This window comes from Pholcus phalangioides, unplaced genomic scaffold, assembly GCF_987345545.1.
Source record: "Pholcus phalangioides strain wild (caught in Gottingen) unplaced genomic scaffold, Ppha-v1.0 ptg000009l_1, whole genome shotgun sequence".
Classification (NCBI taxonomy): domain Eukaryota; kingdom Metazoa; phylum Arthropoda; class Arachnida; order Araneae; family Pholcidae; genus Pholcus; species Pholcus phalangioides.
The window spans coordinates 36,685,765-36,702,000 of NW_028301602.1; the positions used below are offsets into that span (position 1 = coordinate 36,685,765).

Consider the following 16,236-nt stretch of genomic DNA (forward strand, 5'->3'; position numbering starts at 1 on the left):
TTTATAGGATAGTAGTGGTTTCCGATCACAGAGTGTATTGACACGAGTCGCGTCTCATACTCACACGAAAGCCATCTTTCACCCACAGCAGGGACCACCTGTTTCTCCAGATACCCCTTGCCTTTATTAGTGTCTCTTCAGATAAAATAAGTAAGAGAGGAGGCCCACAGTGGTTTAGGCTTTCATATTTTATGTGACAGTTGTATCTTTCTTTTCACTGGAGATAGCCACACTAAAAAGTTCTCTGCTCTTCTATTCCTGAATACTATATTTTTGGTTTTTGAATACTTGCTGTAAACAAAACTCGATAAGAATCATTCGTAATAACCATGAGCAGCACATCAACTGTAACAAAAGACTAAAACTGTCATGAAAACAAGTGGCATCTACGTATACCATTTGGGGGAAGGGGGGGGGGCGAGCGGCGGAAATTTTGGCAAGAAAAGTGAGTAAAAAAAATACAAAACTTTTCTGTATCATTATTATTATTTGGTGCTATTCCTGTATTTACACATGAAAACAGAGTTAATCTGCTGGTTAATTAATTAATTTTTTTTCATTTTTTTGATTGGCTTCAAAAATTTGTTTATTTTTTCCATATAAATTGAAGAAAAAATTAAAAATCCCCAAGTTTTTGAGAGCCATGGTTAATATACAGTATTTTAAAATTATACATAGCTTTCATATTATTGTTTGGAACTTTTTTTATAAATAAATTTCAGCTGAGGAAAGAGAAATATTGCAGAAAAATATTACTACGTTTTTCAAAATTTTTAGTGTTACTTATGGCACATCAATGAAGAGTAAGTGACACGCTGATATAAGATAATTACTTTTTCTAAATTTTAACACTTTCTAATCAAAAAAACAAAACAAATGATTTTAAAAACCTCACTGTAATTCCTGAAAGTATCGGCGGTGTTTTTTTAAAATTCTATAATTATTATTAACTTACTGTGTAATTTTTCTACACTCATTAAGTTACATGTAAAAAAAGATTTTTCTCAGTGAGATTGGTAAGAATTGGCCATGCCTTACCAAGGCCACGTATCGATACATTGGTTAAGAGGCTTTCATTCCCATAGCAAACAAGCAATGTGGTTCTCTCGCAGCTTCCGCTTTACTGCAAAATTAACGTGAAACGGACTATAGTCAATAGAAAATTTATTGTCAATGTTGTCAAACAGTTTTTTTTAACCTGATGCATGTTTTAATAAGAAAACACTTACTTTTATGTAGATTTATTCTCACCTATAAATTTCATGGCATAAGCTGTATAAATCCAGATTTTTAAAGAGTATTTTCAAGCAAAGCAGAGCTGGCAGGACTTGATACCCAAAGCATTGTTTCGCATGTTTAGATACAGCTTCAATTAAAAAGCCATTGTATTATGAATGCTAGTAAATATACCGTACCATACCATAGTCAAATGCCATTCTTACTTTTGCGCTAAGAATTATAGGAGTTTCGTAAGCATCACATACAAGCCAGAACATTTTAGTCCTACAATTTAATATTTTGATCGCTAGATATATTCTAATGTTACACACAATATGGGTATTGTTTTAAGTATCAGTGATTATCTGGATAATTTAATAACAGAAATCAGCATTACATATATATGGTGTAAAAATACTTTTAAAACACCATCTGTCATAAAAAGTATACAGCAGATGTTTATTTCTATAGACACAAATAAGCAGTTGGAAGGTCAAGGTTGGAAAATTTTGGAAGGTCAAGAATCATTTTGAATTGAAGAATATCAAATCATTCCATAGTTTTTCCTTCAGCTTTTATGTTATGCTTTGTTCAAATTTTATATTTTATAAGAAAAAAAAAACATATATATTGTCCAAAATAATTCTGTAGAGAGTAGAAGATTATTTTAGTCATATTAATGCCATGGAATTTAATATTTGAGTAAGGAATTTTTTAAAATTGAGTCACTTTAAACATTAAATGCAATTAATGTGTGTATTTCCAATGGAATTTTTGTATGGGAAAAGCAATATCTGACGTTTTGACAAGGGTTTTTGACTTGACAATTTAAATCATGAAAAACTGTCCATGCATCAAAAACCTGCCAACCCTGATAACATACATAGTGACTAAACAATGATTTAAGTTACAACTCAGATATATTTTTTTAATTCATGTATAAACTTCTACAAAAAATATGAAAATTTTTGAAATCGCTTATCTAATAAGCTCTTAGTCAGAAAAACTGCATGAATACATTACCCTCCAGATGAATTTCCTCGACTCATCATTCCTGCAAGCACAAAAACACTAGGAATGAAAACTTATTTGAATGAGAGTGGTCTTGACAGTAAAATCTCTACAGAGAACTCTTCAAAATATCAGATTGAATAATGCAATGTTATGATGGGTAATATTTATATTCAATGCTTATTTACAATTCAAGTAGCAATACAGATTTCTCTTGCTTTACAAGGTTAATTTGTTCTTCACAATAACCATGTTAGACAAAGCGATATTTAAAAAAAAAAAATTAACATCTCAAATAATAAATATCTTCACAACATCCAGTCTTCTATATATCTTGTATAAAAGTAAAATTTAACATGAGTGAAATAGGGATTTCCTTTAGAAGGATAAAAATGAACTCAATTTCTACCAGCAAAATATATTTTTTGGAATGAATTAATTATTCAAACTCATAAATAAATTTAATTAATGTACTTATATGAATTAAATTTTATTTCTGGTTGTTCTTAATCGGATAATAAATGGACTGAATCTGGTGAGTGTGGGTTTTTCTCTCCTGAAGAAGCTGGGTATGATAGACTGATAATTTTTTTAATGAAGCTACCAAGATTAAGCTGACAAACAACATTCTTCATCTCTATAAAAAAAATTTTTAGTAAAGCCAGAGAATTCTGAATATTCCTTGCAAAAACAAATCTGGTTTCATTAAAAAATATTTCTTCAATTAAAAGAATGATGGCACTGTCAATGGGTTACCAAAAGATGTTCATTAGTATGAACATTGCTCTGGCAAGATGGATTTGAGCACTTTATGTACATTTGTCTCATCTAAATCCTCAAATACAATATAACTTGTCATATTAAACTTGCAGATTAAACTGCAGGCCAAATTTTGGATCATGATTAGCTTTGATATTTAAGATATTGCAGTAATTTGAATGATTTCAATAGAAGTTTACATAATTTCCAATATTTTCAATTTATTAGAAATCGGTTAATGAAAGCACTGCATTTATACAATCTGATCGAAGTATTTAATTTTTTTACTACATTAGTCATCATGTCAGGAGACCACGGTTGCAAAAAATCAGTGTTTTTTAAAAAACTCAGCCTGGGCGGGTTTTTTGGGAAAAATGGGGAAAATTGAATTTCCTTTTTCTACAACCACAAAATATCTAATTTAAACATGCATGTACATTCTTTATGTGTACATCTTACATTATGCCTAAATATATATTTTTAGTGCATGTTAAACTATGTATTTGATTAATAAAATTGATCATACAATAAGGGAATAATTGCTCACTTACAGCCCGGGCAGGATTTTTGGGCAAAATGTGAGGAAAATGTAATTTCTATTTTTTACAACTTCAAAATATGTAACTTAAACATGTATGTACATTAGGGTGGGTTGAAAAAAAATGTTTTTATTTTCAAATTGCTATAGTGCGGAAAAGTGAAAAGTTGCCTCTTTTAATAAAAAGAAAAACATAAAAAAATTTTAAAATCGGTTGATATTTCCCTTTGCACATAGTACTTGAAGTTTATGGAAACTGATGAAATTGAACATTTTTCTTAATTTTTTAAATATTACTTAAAATTGAACGATTGACACACAAAAGTTTGTTATGCTTATTTTATGGTTCAAGTAAAATAAATTAAAACAAAATTAATATTTCAATGTTTATCAGTTGCGCAATGCGTTTGAAAAACGGGAATGACCAAATTTTTGCAAGTTTCATTGTGCAGCGCTTCGCCTACTTTGTCAGAACAAAATGACCCAGATCAGATACCATGAAGAGGGTGGCTGCACGTCGAGTTCCCACTACACCTTATACAATCAACCATCTAAAGTAGGAGTATGTGTGTAAATTGCATTATATTTAAAAACTATTTACCAAAATTGACAAGTTCAAAATCTGACGATTAGGAGAAATCAGGCTTAACTGACCTTGATAAAAGTGTACGTCTGATGTAGCCATCTCTAGCTTAATGTCTACATACTTTAGTTGATAGGCCTCTGTAACAAGTTTTACACATCTCTGGGCTGTCTGAGTGTGACCGGGATACTTTTTGATGGCTCTGATATTAGTGTCGGAATTGATGAATATAATATCATCATTACATCCCGTAGCATTGGAGGATACAACAGGCCAGTGTTCTGTTTCACTTGAAGGTGTTCGTTACCAATGTTCAATTCCAGAATTCCACTGTTATTTTCTTTTTATTACGAGATAATGTTATTTTATGTCTCTTGATATTTCAGTTATGAAAGTCTTATGTACCTGTATAAAACTTATAAAAAAGGTAATGCAAACATGTAAACATTTTTTTAATGAAAATTCAGTTTACATACATTGGTTTACTTCTTCACAGATGCTTCAATTTATTTGTGCAAGGATTTGTGTGTGTGTGAAAAATTGTGTATTAAAAATAAGCTATTTCTGTGGGTATGCTTATCACATATATCAGGTATATTTGTTAAACTAAGGTCTATGGTTATATTTTCTGTTTGCAACTTCTTGTAACATTTTAATATATGAATCTCGTACCTAAATGCTTACATAAAAAAAGGTAGTCAGAAGAATTATATAAAAGTGTGTTTGTGATTCCAAAAAATTATTTATCACATTTTTGTTCCTAAAAAAATCATTTAAAAATATTTCAAACTATACATACTATGTAGCAAATTTTGGAATATATAAACTAAGCTCAAACTAAAATTTTAACATGAAAGCAACACATTTTCTTCGAAAACAAACAATATTCCCAAAAAAAAAAACCCATTTTCCCCATAAGACCCGGGTTTTTTAGGCTAAAAACCCAGCCCGGGGGGGGGGGGGGGGTATCTACCCGGGGAACAAATTTGACAACCCTGCAGGAGACAGTGGAAGAGACCAGCATGTTGGGAATACCCTTATTTTTTTACATGTCAAGAAACTCAAGTAACAGGTTCCAAATAATTCTCAAATTATCTGCACTATAAGAATTGATTGAATTAGTTGATTTGAACCCGTCTGCTCTCTGGATTTCAGGATTCTTTTTGTTTTACAAACTATGTTCAGATCTCTTTTAAAGTTAGATGCAGAGCTCCCACTCAAAAAATTAGAAAGAGTAGGATGGGGAAGGGTGCCCCCTTAGGTAACATACCGTATATACTCGTGTATAAGCCGAGTTTTTTTGTGGGAAAATTTGTTCCTAAAGTGGGGAGTGGGGGGGTTGGCTTATACTTGGGTCAGTTTTTGACGAGAAAATATCAACCCCCGCAATCAATAGTAATTTTTGTAACTATAGATGGCGCTAATAATTAGTAGTGATAGATGCCATTGCAAATCATCTGAGTGATTTTTGTAGCTATAGATAGATGGCGGTTGTGTTAGTACTTTTCGGGTTAAATCCATGTGGTAATTTTTTTCCCAGGCAGTACAAGTGTGTGTCGCGATTACCCACAGAAAAATCATTGATCTAGTGTTGTATCAGTAAGTATCAACGATCAAAAATGGAGAAAGCTAAAAGATTTGCTTATGATGCGTCTTTCAAACTAAAAGTTATCAAATTCACCGAAGAAAACAATAACTGTGCTGCAGCTCGGACATATAACGTCAATGAGAAACAAGTGAGAGAATGGCGGAAAATGAAAGAGAAAATTTTAGCCATGCGGAAGACAAAAAAGGCTCTTCGAGGAAAAGTATCTGTGTTCCCTGAACTTGAGAAGGAATTGAATGAATGGGTGCTACACCTCAGACTGAAAGGTACAATCGTGACAGGGACAGCCATATGTCTGAAAGCATGGAAACTAGCTGAGAGTGTTAAATTCAAAGACACAAATCCAGAAAAGTTCTATGCATCCTCAGGTTGGTGTACTCGTTTCATGAACCATTTCGACCTGTGCTTACGCCAGCGAACAAAGATAGCACAAAAACTCCCAGAAGAATTGGAAAGCAGAATTGAATCTTTCCAGAAGTTCATAATTGAACTGCGAAAAAGACATGGATTTGAACCGTCACAAATCGGTAACATGGACAAAACCCCGGTTACTTTCGATTTTCCAAGCAATAGAACTGTTGATGAACTCGGGGAAAAAAACCATCTTTGTTAGAACAACTGGGCACGAAAAAACACGATTTACAGTCGTGCTATCGTGCATCGCCGATGGAAAGAAATTGCCTCCAGTTATGATTTTCAAAAGGAAGAAAATTCCTCCGAACATGAAGTTCCCACCAAGAATGATCGTGAAAGCCCATTAAAAGGGCTGGACGGATGAAAAAGGCATTCTACAATGGATCCAGGAAATATGGAACAAAAGGCCCGGAGCAGTGTTCGAGAAACCGGCATTATTGGTATGGGATATGTTCAAACCCCACAGAACCGATAATGTCAAAGCCGAGACAAAGAAATCGAAAACATCATTGGCTTTAATACCAGGTGGGCTAACGTCGATTTTACAGCCTTTAGATGTGAGCATTAACAAGCCTTTCAAAGACTATTTGAGGCATTTGTGGATCAAATGGATGAGTTCCGATGATAGATAGATAGATAGATAGAACCGCTCACAGCCCCGGACTGATGCAAAGCACCTTACTTCGGTTACCTCAAAAGAGGCAGAGTTGTATCGGAAAAGTAAGCAAAGATTAATAGTGGTGGCTCCCCTTGGCCCGTGCTCGCAAGTTTCGAATTACTCTTGTCGTTCTCTCCATGAAGACAGCCATCAACTCGATGCAACGTACAAGCCATTTGACAAAAATGGGTGACTGAATCCAATGAGTTCAGATGATAAAGAAACTACAAAAAGTGGTGCCTTGAAGAAACCTGACATTGGCCTAGTGTGCCAATGGGTACATGAGGCGTGGAATTCTGTTTCCACCGAAATTATTATCCGATCCTTCAAAAAGTGTTAAAGTCAGCAATGCGATGGACAGAACTGAAGATGATATCCTGTTTGAAAGTGAAAATGGCGATGACAGCTCAGATGAAGATAAAAACGAAGATGCTGCACCCTATGATGATCTGATGGATTACGGTGAGCTTGGACTCAGAAGAAACGGCTTAAAAAGTTTGAATCATTTTCTATTGTAAATTTGCGTAAGCTATTAATTTCGCTTGAAAATATAAGAATTTTTTTTCTCTGAAATGCACAGATTTTTTGGGGTCAGCTTATACACGGGTTTTCAATTTATTGCGGTTTTGGTGGTCCTGAAGTGGGGGTGTCGGCTTATACATGAGTATATACGGTAATCATAGCATAAATGAAAAAATAAATTAAAAAAAATTTTGAATTATTTAATGTATTTTTTCATAGCACTATTTCAGTATCTTATAAGATTGACTCGAGCCCAAAGCAAAATGGCAGAAATTACTTGGTAATAAAAACAATTTTTGGCCAAAATAAGGTATTAGCAACAACAGATAATTCTTTTCTGTATCTCCTCACAATATATGTTACATTCTTTTTTTGGAGTCTTCCACAGTCCAGTCTCCCAACTCTCTTCTACAATGCACACAGCAAATTATGAAAACATGTTTTTAAGAATGGCGCCCTTTCAAGACTACTTCCAAAAGCACAGTGCTAAATATGTAAATTACGAGGTCCAATATATATAAGTCAAGGTGGACCAGATGGTTTTACTGCATTGTCCATCTCTTTTTTAAAAGGATTTGTTTAAAATTTAACGCTCAATGCTAGTATAATGGTTTTTGACAAATGAAGTACTTTCATTTTCAGCTCTTTGCTGAGCATTGTAAATATTTTTTATGCTTCTTCATGCCCTAAAAATACAGAAGACAATTGAATGTTATTGGTATTATCAGAGTCATAAAACCTAGAATAGGCCTATGTACCTAACTGCTTTGTTAAGCAAACTGTTGTGTCACCTATACACAAAATGTGCACTATAATTTTGAATGATGAATGTTACTGTCCAAAACCATGAAGTAGCAAATGCAAAATTATTTTTTTCCAACCAGGAGAAAAAGTTTTTCATTACAGCTCTACTTGCTGAACCCTCAAACAAAGCAAATGAAAAATTAATAAACCACCAATTGGTCCACATACAACCCCCCCCCCCCACCTCCAAATAACTTTAAAAACGATATAATTTCTGCTTTGGCAGAATTATTATATAATTACAATCTACTATACTTGTATTATTTGGCATTATAACGATTTCCTCCTCAAAAGCAATTATATAAATTTTGTTGATAGGTTTTACAAAAAAGTAGGAAAAATAGGGCGAGTGGGAGCCCTGTAGATGCTTACATTCAGATTTTTCTCTCTCTTATTATATTAAAAATTTGTCATTAAGTTAACAGAAAAAAATCAATAGCATAAAACTCTAACCAGCTTTTGATTGTCATCCTTCACTTTTTAAATTAATTAATAAATATATTTACTCCTATTTTGGATTGATATCTTTCATATCATAAGTAATGCCACACGTTGGCAACAGCCACCTCGTTGGACATTTTGCCTGTTGTGGCGTTGTATTTGTAAGATACATGTGCGTCAGAGTCAAGAGATGTCATCCTAAAATTGAGTGAATTTTACTAGCTTTAAGCCACTGCTCTCCTCTCTGTCCCAGCTTTCTTCATCATATTATAAATAACTATTCTACAGTGTCTATTCAAATATCACTTCTTCCTCCTCTATTTTCATTTTTTATTAAATACTGCAGAACTTATAATTAATTGTAAACCTTAACTTGCATAATTTTATTTTAATAATTGGAGAAAAATAAATTGTTTTGTTAATTGCCTCTACCTTTATGTTTGCTGCCACAAATCTTGAATTATTAAAAAAGTTCAGATACTAAGCATATTCGTTTGCATCGATTAGATGAGTTGCAGAAAAACACTGTATAACTGAACTGTGAAGTATTTTTGCATTACTTAATCATGTATATTAAAACTGGAATAAGCACAGCAAAAAATAAAATAATTGCACCGCAAAACAATGTTAGCTACAGTGTTTTAAAAATCTTTGAACATACAGAAAAACGTGTGGAATGCAATATCAGATTTCATATTAGGTTGATAATTAATTTGGAGAAATGAGTAAATACTTAATTCCCATTATCATTATCAAATTCCTGAGCAAAACAGGTTTGCTACAGGGAAAAATTATTATTTTAATCTTATTTATATACACATTTATTCAGTATATTTAATATAAATTAAAAATATAATTATAATTAAATATAAATTAAAGTGATATAATTTATATCGGTTTTAGAATGTATGTATTCTGATTCTATGATCCTTACTAGACCTTGCTTTTCTGGCATGCTAGGAATGGACCACACTACAACATTTAAAAAGCTATGATTCTCAAATTTTCCTGGCATGCCTGCTAATGTGAGAGAATGTGGTATACTTGTAGAAATATAATACGAAAGAAAAAGCACATGAAAAATAACTCTCTATGAACACAAATGTAACAAGACAAATTTTAAAAAAATTATTTATACCAGTGTCTTTTTCAGGGAATGTTGGTGTAGACAATATTGAATTCATGGCACAGGATCCACCACTATTAACCCTATACCTTAGATTCAATAACAAAAATGAGAAATGAAAAATTTTCACACTTGAAAATATGACAAAACCAATTCATATAAAATATGCTGAATGGTTGGTTATATATTATCTACATTCTCTTTTGCATGGATAAAATGATGTGAAGCTTCACAACCACTCAAGTTTACAAATTTTTTGAGCCCTTGGAGTATCAAACTATTTGTGGGTTCCATTTTAATGTAAAAATCAGCAAGTAACACAGAATACAATAATATATATAATAATACGTAGAAAAAAAATCTTACATGTTTGGATTTGGCCTACTGGATTTTAGATATTCATTTTCTCTCTTTAGCTTCATATTTTCTCTGAAAAAAAAAGTTAAATAATACAAATATTAAAAAAAAATACCTGTGGCCAATCAAAAACATCCTTATCAGCATTTTTGTTAAAATTGTGGTGTATAATACATGCCATTGGATACAAAAACACTCTTCTTAATTATCCTGTTTTTTCAAGTTTTTAGTAAAAACACTTAAAATCAAAAGTGCTCAAACAAAGTTTTCAAAATAAAAATACCAGATTGAAGTTACAGTAGAACTTAGATGACCCTTGTTTATTTGAGACCCAGCTGACTCAGCTCTATGTATGTCATGACACATTGAGATGAAAACTTGATATATCTAGCTAATTACTGGCCAGCAACAGGTAAAATTAGCTACCAAAATCAAAGGGAACAGTTGCCAATTCGGAATAAAAAATTTAACATATGGCCAGTCTTAAAGTGAAAAAAGAAATCTCATTCATTGGGAGAATTCCTATATTTTAATTTTTTTATTTAACCCTCTCCGTGAAAAAAAAATTGCAATATAACCTGATTATATTGAATATTTTGATTTCCTATGATTTAAGTTACTATCCCATCAATTAATGTGGGATTCATGTCCAAATGAGTTGAGGTCTGTTTATCCTATACAGAGAGTAAAGATGGTTGTTTACAGGCAACATAAAAAAAACTAATATTTATATATACAAGATTGTCTTTAAATATACCTGTTTTATGTGGAACAACATGTGGCTACGTGAAACAAATATAATTATTGTATTTAAAAACAACAAACCTTTCTAGTCTTGTTGTCTATTCGAGTTAAGCAAAATTTCAAAATTTTATGTTTTATAAAGTTAACCAAAACTAGGCATTAAGAAAGGAACCCTTATTTGTTACAGAAATTTCAATTTTATCTAATGCATATAAATTAGAAAACAAATAAAACGACAATATATATTGTATAAAATAGTTTTTCCACATACTCGCCAAAGTCTCTAAGTACTTTAATAGCTTTTTTAGCTTCTTCCCTTGTCTTTTTGAAATCATTTCTTATTTGCCTCAATTTGTTCATCTATCCAAAAATACAAAAACTCTTTATAATATTATGTGAATCAAAAAATTAAATTAGATACAAATGAATTACAAAATTTTCATAACTATTAAGGTGCAAATAATAGGAAAGGGAGGATATGAGAATTTAATACGGTTGAAATAAGTTATAACTTATAACAAGGTAAAAAGTGATTTTCAAAAAAAAACTAACCTGATCAGTTTGATATACCATCAACCGAGCTCTATGATTATTCTGGAATTCAGCAACCTATGTAAAATTTATATGCAAACATGTTCAAGTGATTCTATTGATAGAAAAAAGTATGTATATGTCATACCAAAAAACTGATTTCAAACTGTGTGAGCCATCTCTATTTTCCCTCCCCCATTCTATCTCCTGATGTTTTGATTAAAAATTCAAACAGACAACAATAAAAATTGATAATTACTTATTTTAGAAAATTCCAAATGCATAGACTTTTTTTATAAAAGTACTGATACCTGTGAGTCACCATTTGAATAATTCAATTTCATTAAACAAATACTCTGGTAATAAAAACTACCTCTTCTAGAAGTGATTAATTAAAATTACAACTGTTCCAATTAATTGAGATGATGAATCAATCATAACTTTAATATATAAGGAAAACTGTACAACTTCATATAAGGAAAACTGTAATAAATAACTGTAGCAAAGAATTTGGTCGTGAGTCTTTCATTTTTCGTGTGCAGTTTTATTCCAATGCTAGTCTTGTCGGTGATAAATTTGTACTCCTAAAATTTTTCTATCACATTTTTCACAATGGAAAAATACAAGTTAAAAATTATGTAATGATTTTGGTTTTAGTTGAAATTACTTTTAAAATCACTTTTTTATAAAGAATAACTATAACATAGTGAGAAAATTGAGCTTGAAAATGTTTTGTGTTAGAAAAAACTGAAACCATTTTGCCCATACTAATTCTTCCTGGAAGTTAAGTCCTAGAAGATTTCTCTGTGTATCATTGAAGGAGTTAATAGGCTATAAGTTAAGGACAAAGTTTACTGAAACATCGATAGCTCCTCACTCAGCCAATTTTCGTATCTGTCATAGAAGTTAAGGGCCTACTGCAGATAATTTTTTTATTTGTGAACTTGAATTCTATAAGTATATGAAAAATAACAAAATATGTTACAAGGGAAAAAAATCATTTAAACAAAAATTCCTCAAAAACACAATCAACTACTGTATTAATAAAAAAAATGTTCAACCTGTTGAACTTGCTTCAGGTACTTTTTAAGCAATTCCAGGGGGTCAGTAAAATACATTTCAACATCTGGTTTCATCTGACATAAAAAGAAATTTTTTTTAGCAAAATCATAAAAGCAACAAAACAGATCCTTCTTACACAAGTTGAAATGAACATATTTCATCATAAAAAACATTATACAAAAGAGCATTGACTATTCAAACTATTTGGAACCAATAGTGGTTTTGGAGAATCGAGTAAAGTTCACTGTGTATTTTTTAAAATTATGTATATACATATTGCATAGTTAATCCCCTCTTAACGGACACCCATCAGATACTGTCACCGCTCTTTTACATATAATAGAAGTATGTATTTCAAACCCCAATTAACTGTGTCGCCCCTCTTTTTTTCCCTCTCAATGACCGCAAAAGAGTGATTCTATTGTATTATATTATAATACATACATGTTGTATTATAATATAAGGATGATAATGAATTTACCTTACTATACAAACTAGATCACTTCTAGAAAGAAAAAGGTAACATAAATTCCATCAAGACTCAGACAATTTATTCAACTGTTCATTTCAAACAATTCTCCAGGTGTGGATAGTATTGTATATTTGCGTAATCAACACTTTATCATAATTTATAAGTTTTTCAATAGACTGTTATTATGACAAATGCGACTATGAAAAACTGTGAAAAGTTCATTGACATCAAAATGAAAAAGTAAGTTTATATGAAGTCTTTTTTTTTTAAGTACATTAGAATAATAAACTGAAATTTCAGTTTAAATGAACCAAAATTTATTGAAAAAAATATTGAGTTCTTTGAACAAAATTACACGCACATCAATAAGCAAAATAGCATTTGAGATGCGTTACTAGAAACAACTTCTTTTTACCAACTTACACTCTCTTTTAACCTTCTTTCTTTTATTTCATCTTTATATATAAGACAGGGTGCACACAGGAGAGATACGAATGCAACATTGACCTGCATTGGCTAAAAAACCTAAAATTAAGGTTTTTAACCAATCCATGTCAATGTTGCACTTGTACAAATATCACTTATAGTACCAGTATTGGTTAAGTATGAACCTGGCCTTATCTCAGGGGCATAGCCAGAAATTGGGGCATTCGTTCGGAGGGACCAAAGTAATAGAACAATAGATTTGGCCATCTTTTTCCCTTTTTTAGGTCATTTTCTCACATTTCGGGGGGGGGGGGCAGACCCCCAAGTCCCCCCCCCCCACTACACCCTTCCCTTATGTGATCAAGTAACATAATGGATACATAAGTGAGTATACAACTTTAATAGAATCAATTTAAGCTTCATCATACAATACTTTCCTATCACATAAATTATCTAGGTAGGATACGCAAAGGTGAAATGAATGAACTATAGTCATATTTGATTCACTTCCGCAGCATTTTTAATCTTTTATTTCTTGATTTCCATCACTCAATTTTACTCTAGGTAAAAAAAATCAACGGGCTTTCATCAAATAGCCAGCAACAACACAGGCAGAGAAAGATAACCATAAAATAGGTGTAGTCTCGCATCTAATCTGAGGTGGTCTGTACATATTTCTCTCCTGATGTCGCTGGAAATGATACAGGCTCAAGCAGCTCAGAGACATAGTTTAACATTATATTTTTGCTATTAACAATACCTATACATATGCAAATTGAAACAAAGTACCGAAAATTATTCTAATATATTGCTATTATAAAACTTTCAAGGCTCAAGAAAGGCTTCTAATATGGATTAGGCGAGGACAGGAAATTTATCAGACTATGTGTTAGAAATAAAATGTAATTCCCACAACCTATATAAATTTTTACTTGGTGTAAAAGTCAGTTACAATCAATTCTGACTATTTAATAGCAAAAAAAAAAAAATGAGTCATAAATTTTGAATTTAAAAAAAATGGACACGAAAAAGCATTAACAACTTGATAGATATGCATTACAAATTACCTGTGAAGATAAAGGTATAGTTGAACATTGATTTCCACATAGCTTACAAGATTCTGTTGAACCTTGAATGAATAGAGGAAAAATACTTTTTTAACATATTATTAGCACATACCACTTTAAAATAGTAAAGCAATTCATTTAGTTTGATGAAAAACATTCTTATGAAAAAACATTTCAGATTATTAAAATACAGTACATGGGTTATGTGAACACATTCACTTTTCCCCCCAAAATGTGAATAATTATAATTTAAAATTTATAAAACATCTAACAAAAGCAAAAACTGCCAGGCATCATAGGTTTTTCAGCTTTAAATAGAAATCTAAAAGTTTTTGTGTTACTCTCTACAACATTCAATGATAGAAAAAAAATTGAATAAATATGCAGCGCTCTATTTTGAAGCCATACATTTCATTGTGTAGACAACTTGAACACAGTTAGGATTTCATTATTACATAAATGAATGCAATGTGTGTACATTTTTACCATATGCTGCATAAAAACTCTCAACCAAATTTTTTTTCTCACCATCCTTGCTGCAGAAAAATACCAGGAAGAATACTTGCAAGTTACATATGAATGAGGAACATCAAGTGAAATTGCAGGATTAATATATGAAAGAGTTATATTATATAATTCCAACTAATATTTTAAATTGTTTTTGTAAGTGATGATTAAAAAAAATCTTTAATTGGTAGGATATAATATGGTTTACCCAAACCCTAATAACCTATCCATATATATTCATGGTATATCAAGTTGTTATATAGTATATCAAGATGTGACATAGCAGGGAAACAACTGGACTTGTATAAAAATTATTCCCACTCATAAAGTTCTTTTTAAATTTCAGATCTGATTAGCAATACAATTTTTTTTTTTTTGACATAAGCAACTTTTAAGAACAAATTGATTTTGTATGTCTAATACCATAGCATATATACAACCAGTACAAACAAAAAATTCTACATTAAGTTAATTTAATGAATGCCCATATCTTCAGAAGCATAGTATTTATTAAATGAGTCATTATTTTAACTCAACTTAGTTGCTAATGAGGGAAACAAGCTCATGAATATAAGCATACTTTCATATTTTACAAGGAAATTTCAGATGAAAATAATAAAGACGTTTCAAGCATAAAAATGAAAACAAACTGCTTACATGATGTCTTGCAATCAGCACAATATATGTGTCCACAGCTGGTCAAAAAAAATCTTTTTCCAGTCCCTGGGATTACATAGCAGTTATTACAGTGCACCCAATCCATTTCATCAAGTAAAACTTTAATGATACATCTAATATGAAAAAGAATTGATATGATTTTTATCTAACACAAAAAAATAAACAAGCAAATCATTAAAGCATTATTCAATAATAAAAAAAACTGATATCTTGATCACAATACATCATGGACGTAAAAAGCCTAGTAAGTCATTTATAACAATGAAAAACTGCAAGCTTTAGCAGGTCATAAGGTGGATATATTATATGATAAAGAAATGTTACATAGAAATTTCATTCCATAGTAAATCACATTTCAAAAACATTTTAAAACACAAATCAAAATAAGTTTGCCTTTACAGGTTTTTAGCAAAAATCCTGAAGTGGACTTTATTCTTATCATCATTCATATATAAAATCAAGAATTTATTTCCTTTAAAATGAAGTATAATTAGACTCATTTTTACAAACTCTGGGGGGGACTTAAAAACTAGTTTTTTTATAATCAAAAGTTCACAAATGGTAAAAGACATTCAGAGAAATGACATATTGTTCGGGACTAAATGACCAGTTGGCAAAAAAGTGTGTTGGTTCATAAAATCTGCATCCAGAGAGGCGTGTTATATTCTATCTAATACGAAAATATGAATCTTGATGCATAAAAGTATAACTA

The 16,236-nt window shown here is 31.2% G+C and overlaps 1 protein-coding gene across 4 annotated transcripts in view; it reads right to left on the minus strand.

Annotated features, from left to right (window-relative positions):
- Positions 1–16,236, minus strand: part of nenya (RING finger protein nenya) — a 43,866-nt gene that overhangs the window by 25,517 nt on the left and 2,113 nt on the right. For 3 of the 4 annotated variants that reach the window (XR_016193209.1, XM_089236046.1, XM_089236045.1), the window contains exons 2-9: positions 15,504–15,637; positions 14,340–14,401; positions 12,374–12,448; positions 11,334–11,390; positions 11,053–11,141; positions 10,047–10,109; positions 9,693–9,769; positions 2,242–2,272 (exon numbers count right to left, since the gene is read on the minus strand). Coding sequence is in view for 3 of the 4 variants with exons in the window: in XM_089236046.1 (XP_089092172.1) it covers positions 2,242–2,272; positions 9,693–9,769; positions 10,047–10,109; positions 11,053–11,141; positions 11,334–11,390; positions 12,374–12,448; positions 14,340–14,401; positions 15,504–15,609 (560 nt within the window). In the remaining variant the exon portion in view is untranslated. The remainder of the gene's footprint in view (positions 1–2,241; positions 2,273–9,692; positions 9,770–10,046; positions 10,110–11,052; positions 11,142–11,333; positions 11,391–12,373; positions 12,449–14,339; positions 14,402–15,503; positions 15,638–16,236) is intronic. The other variant, XM_089236047.1, reaches the window with a different exon arrangement.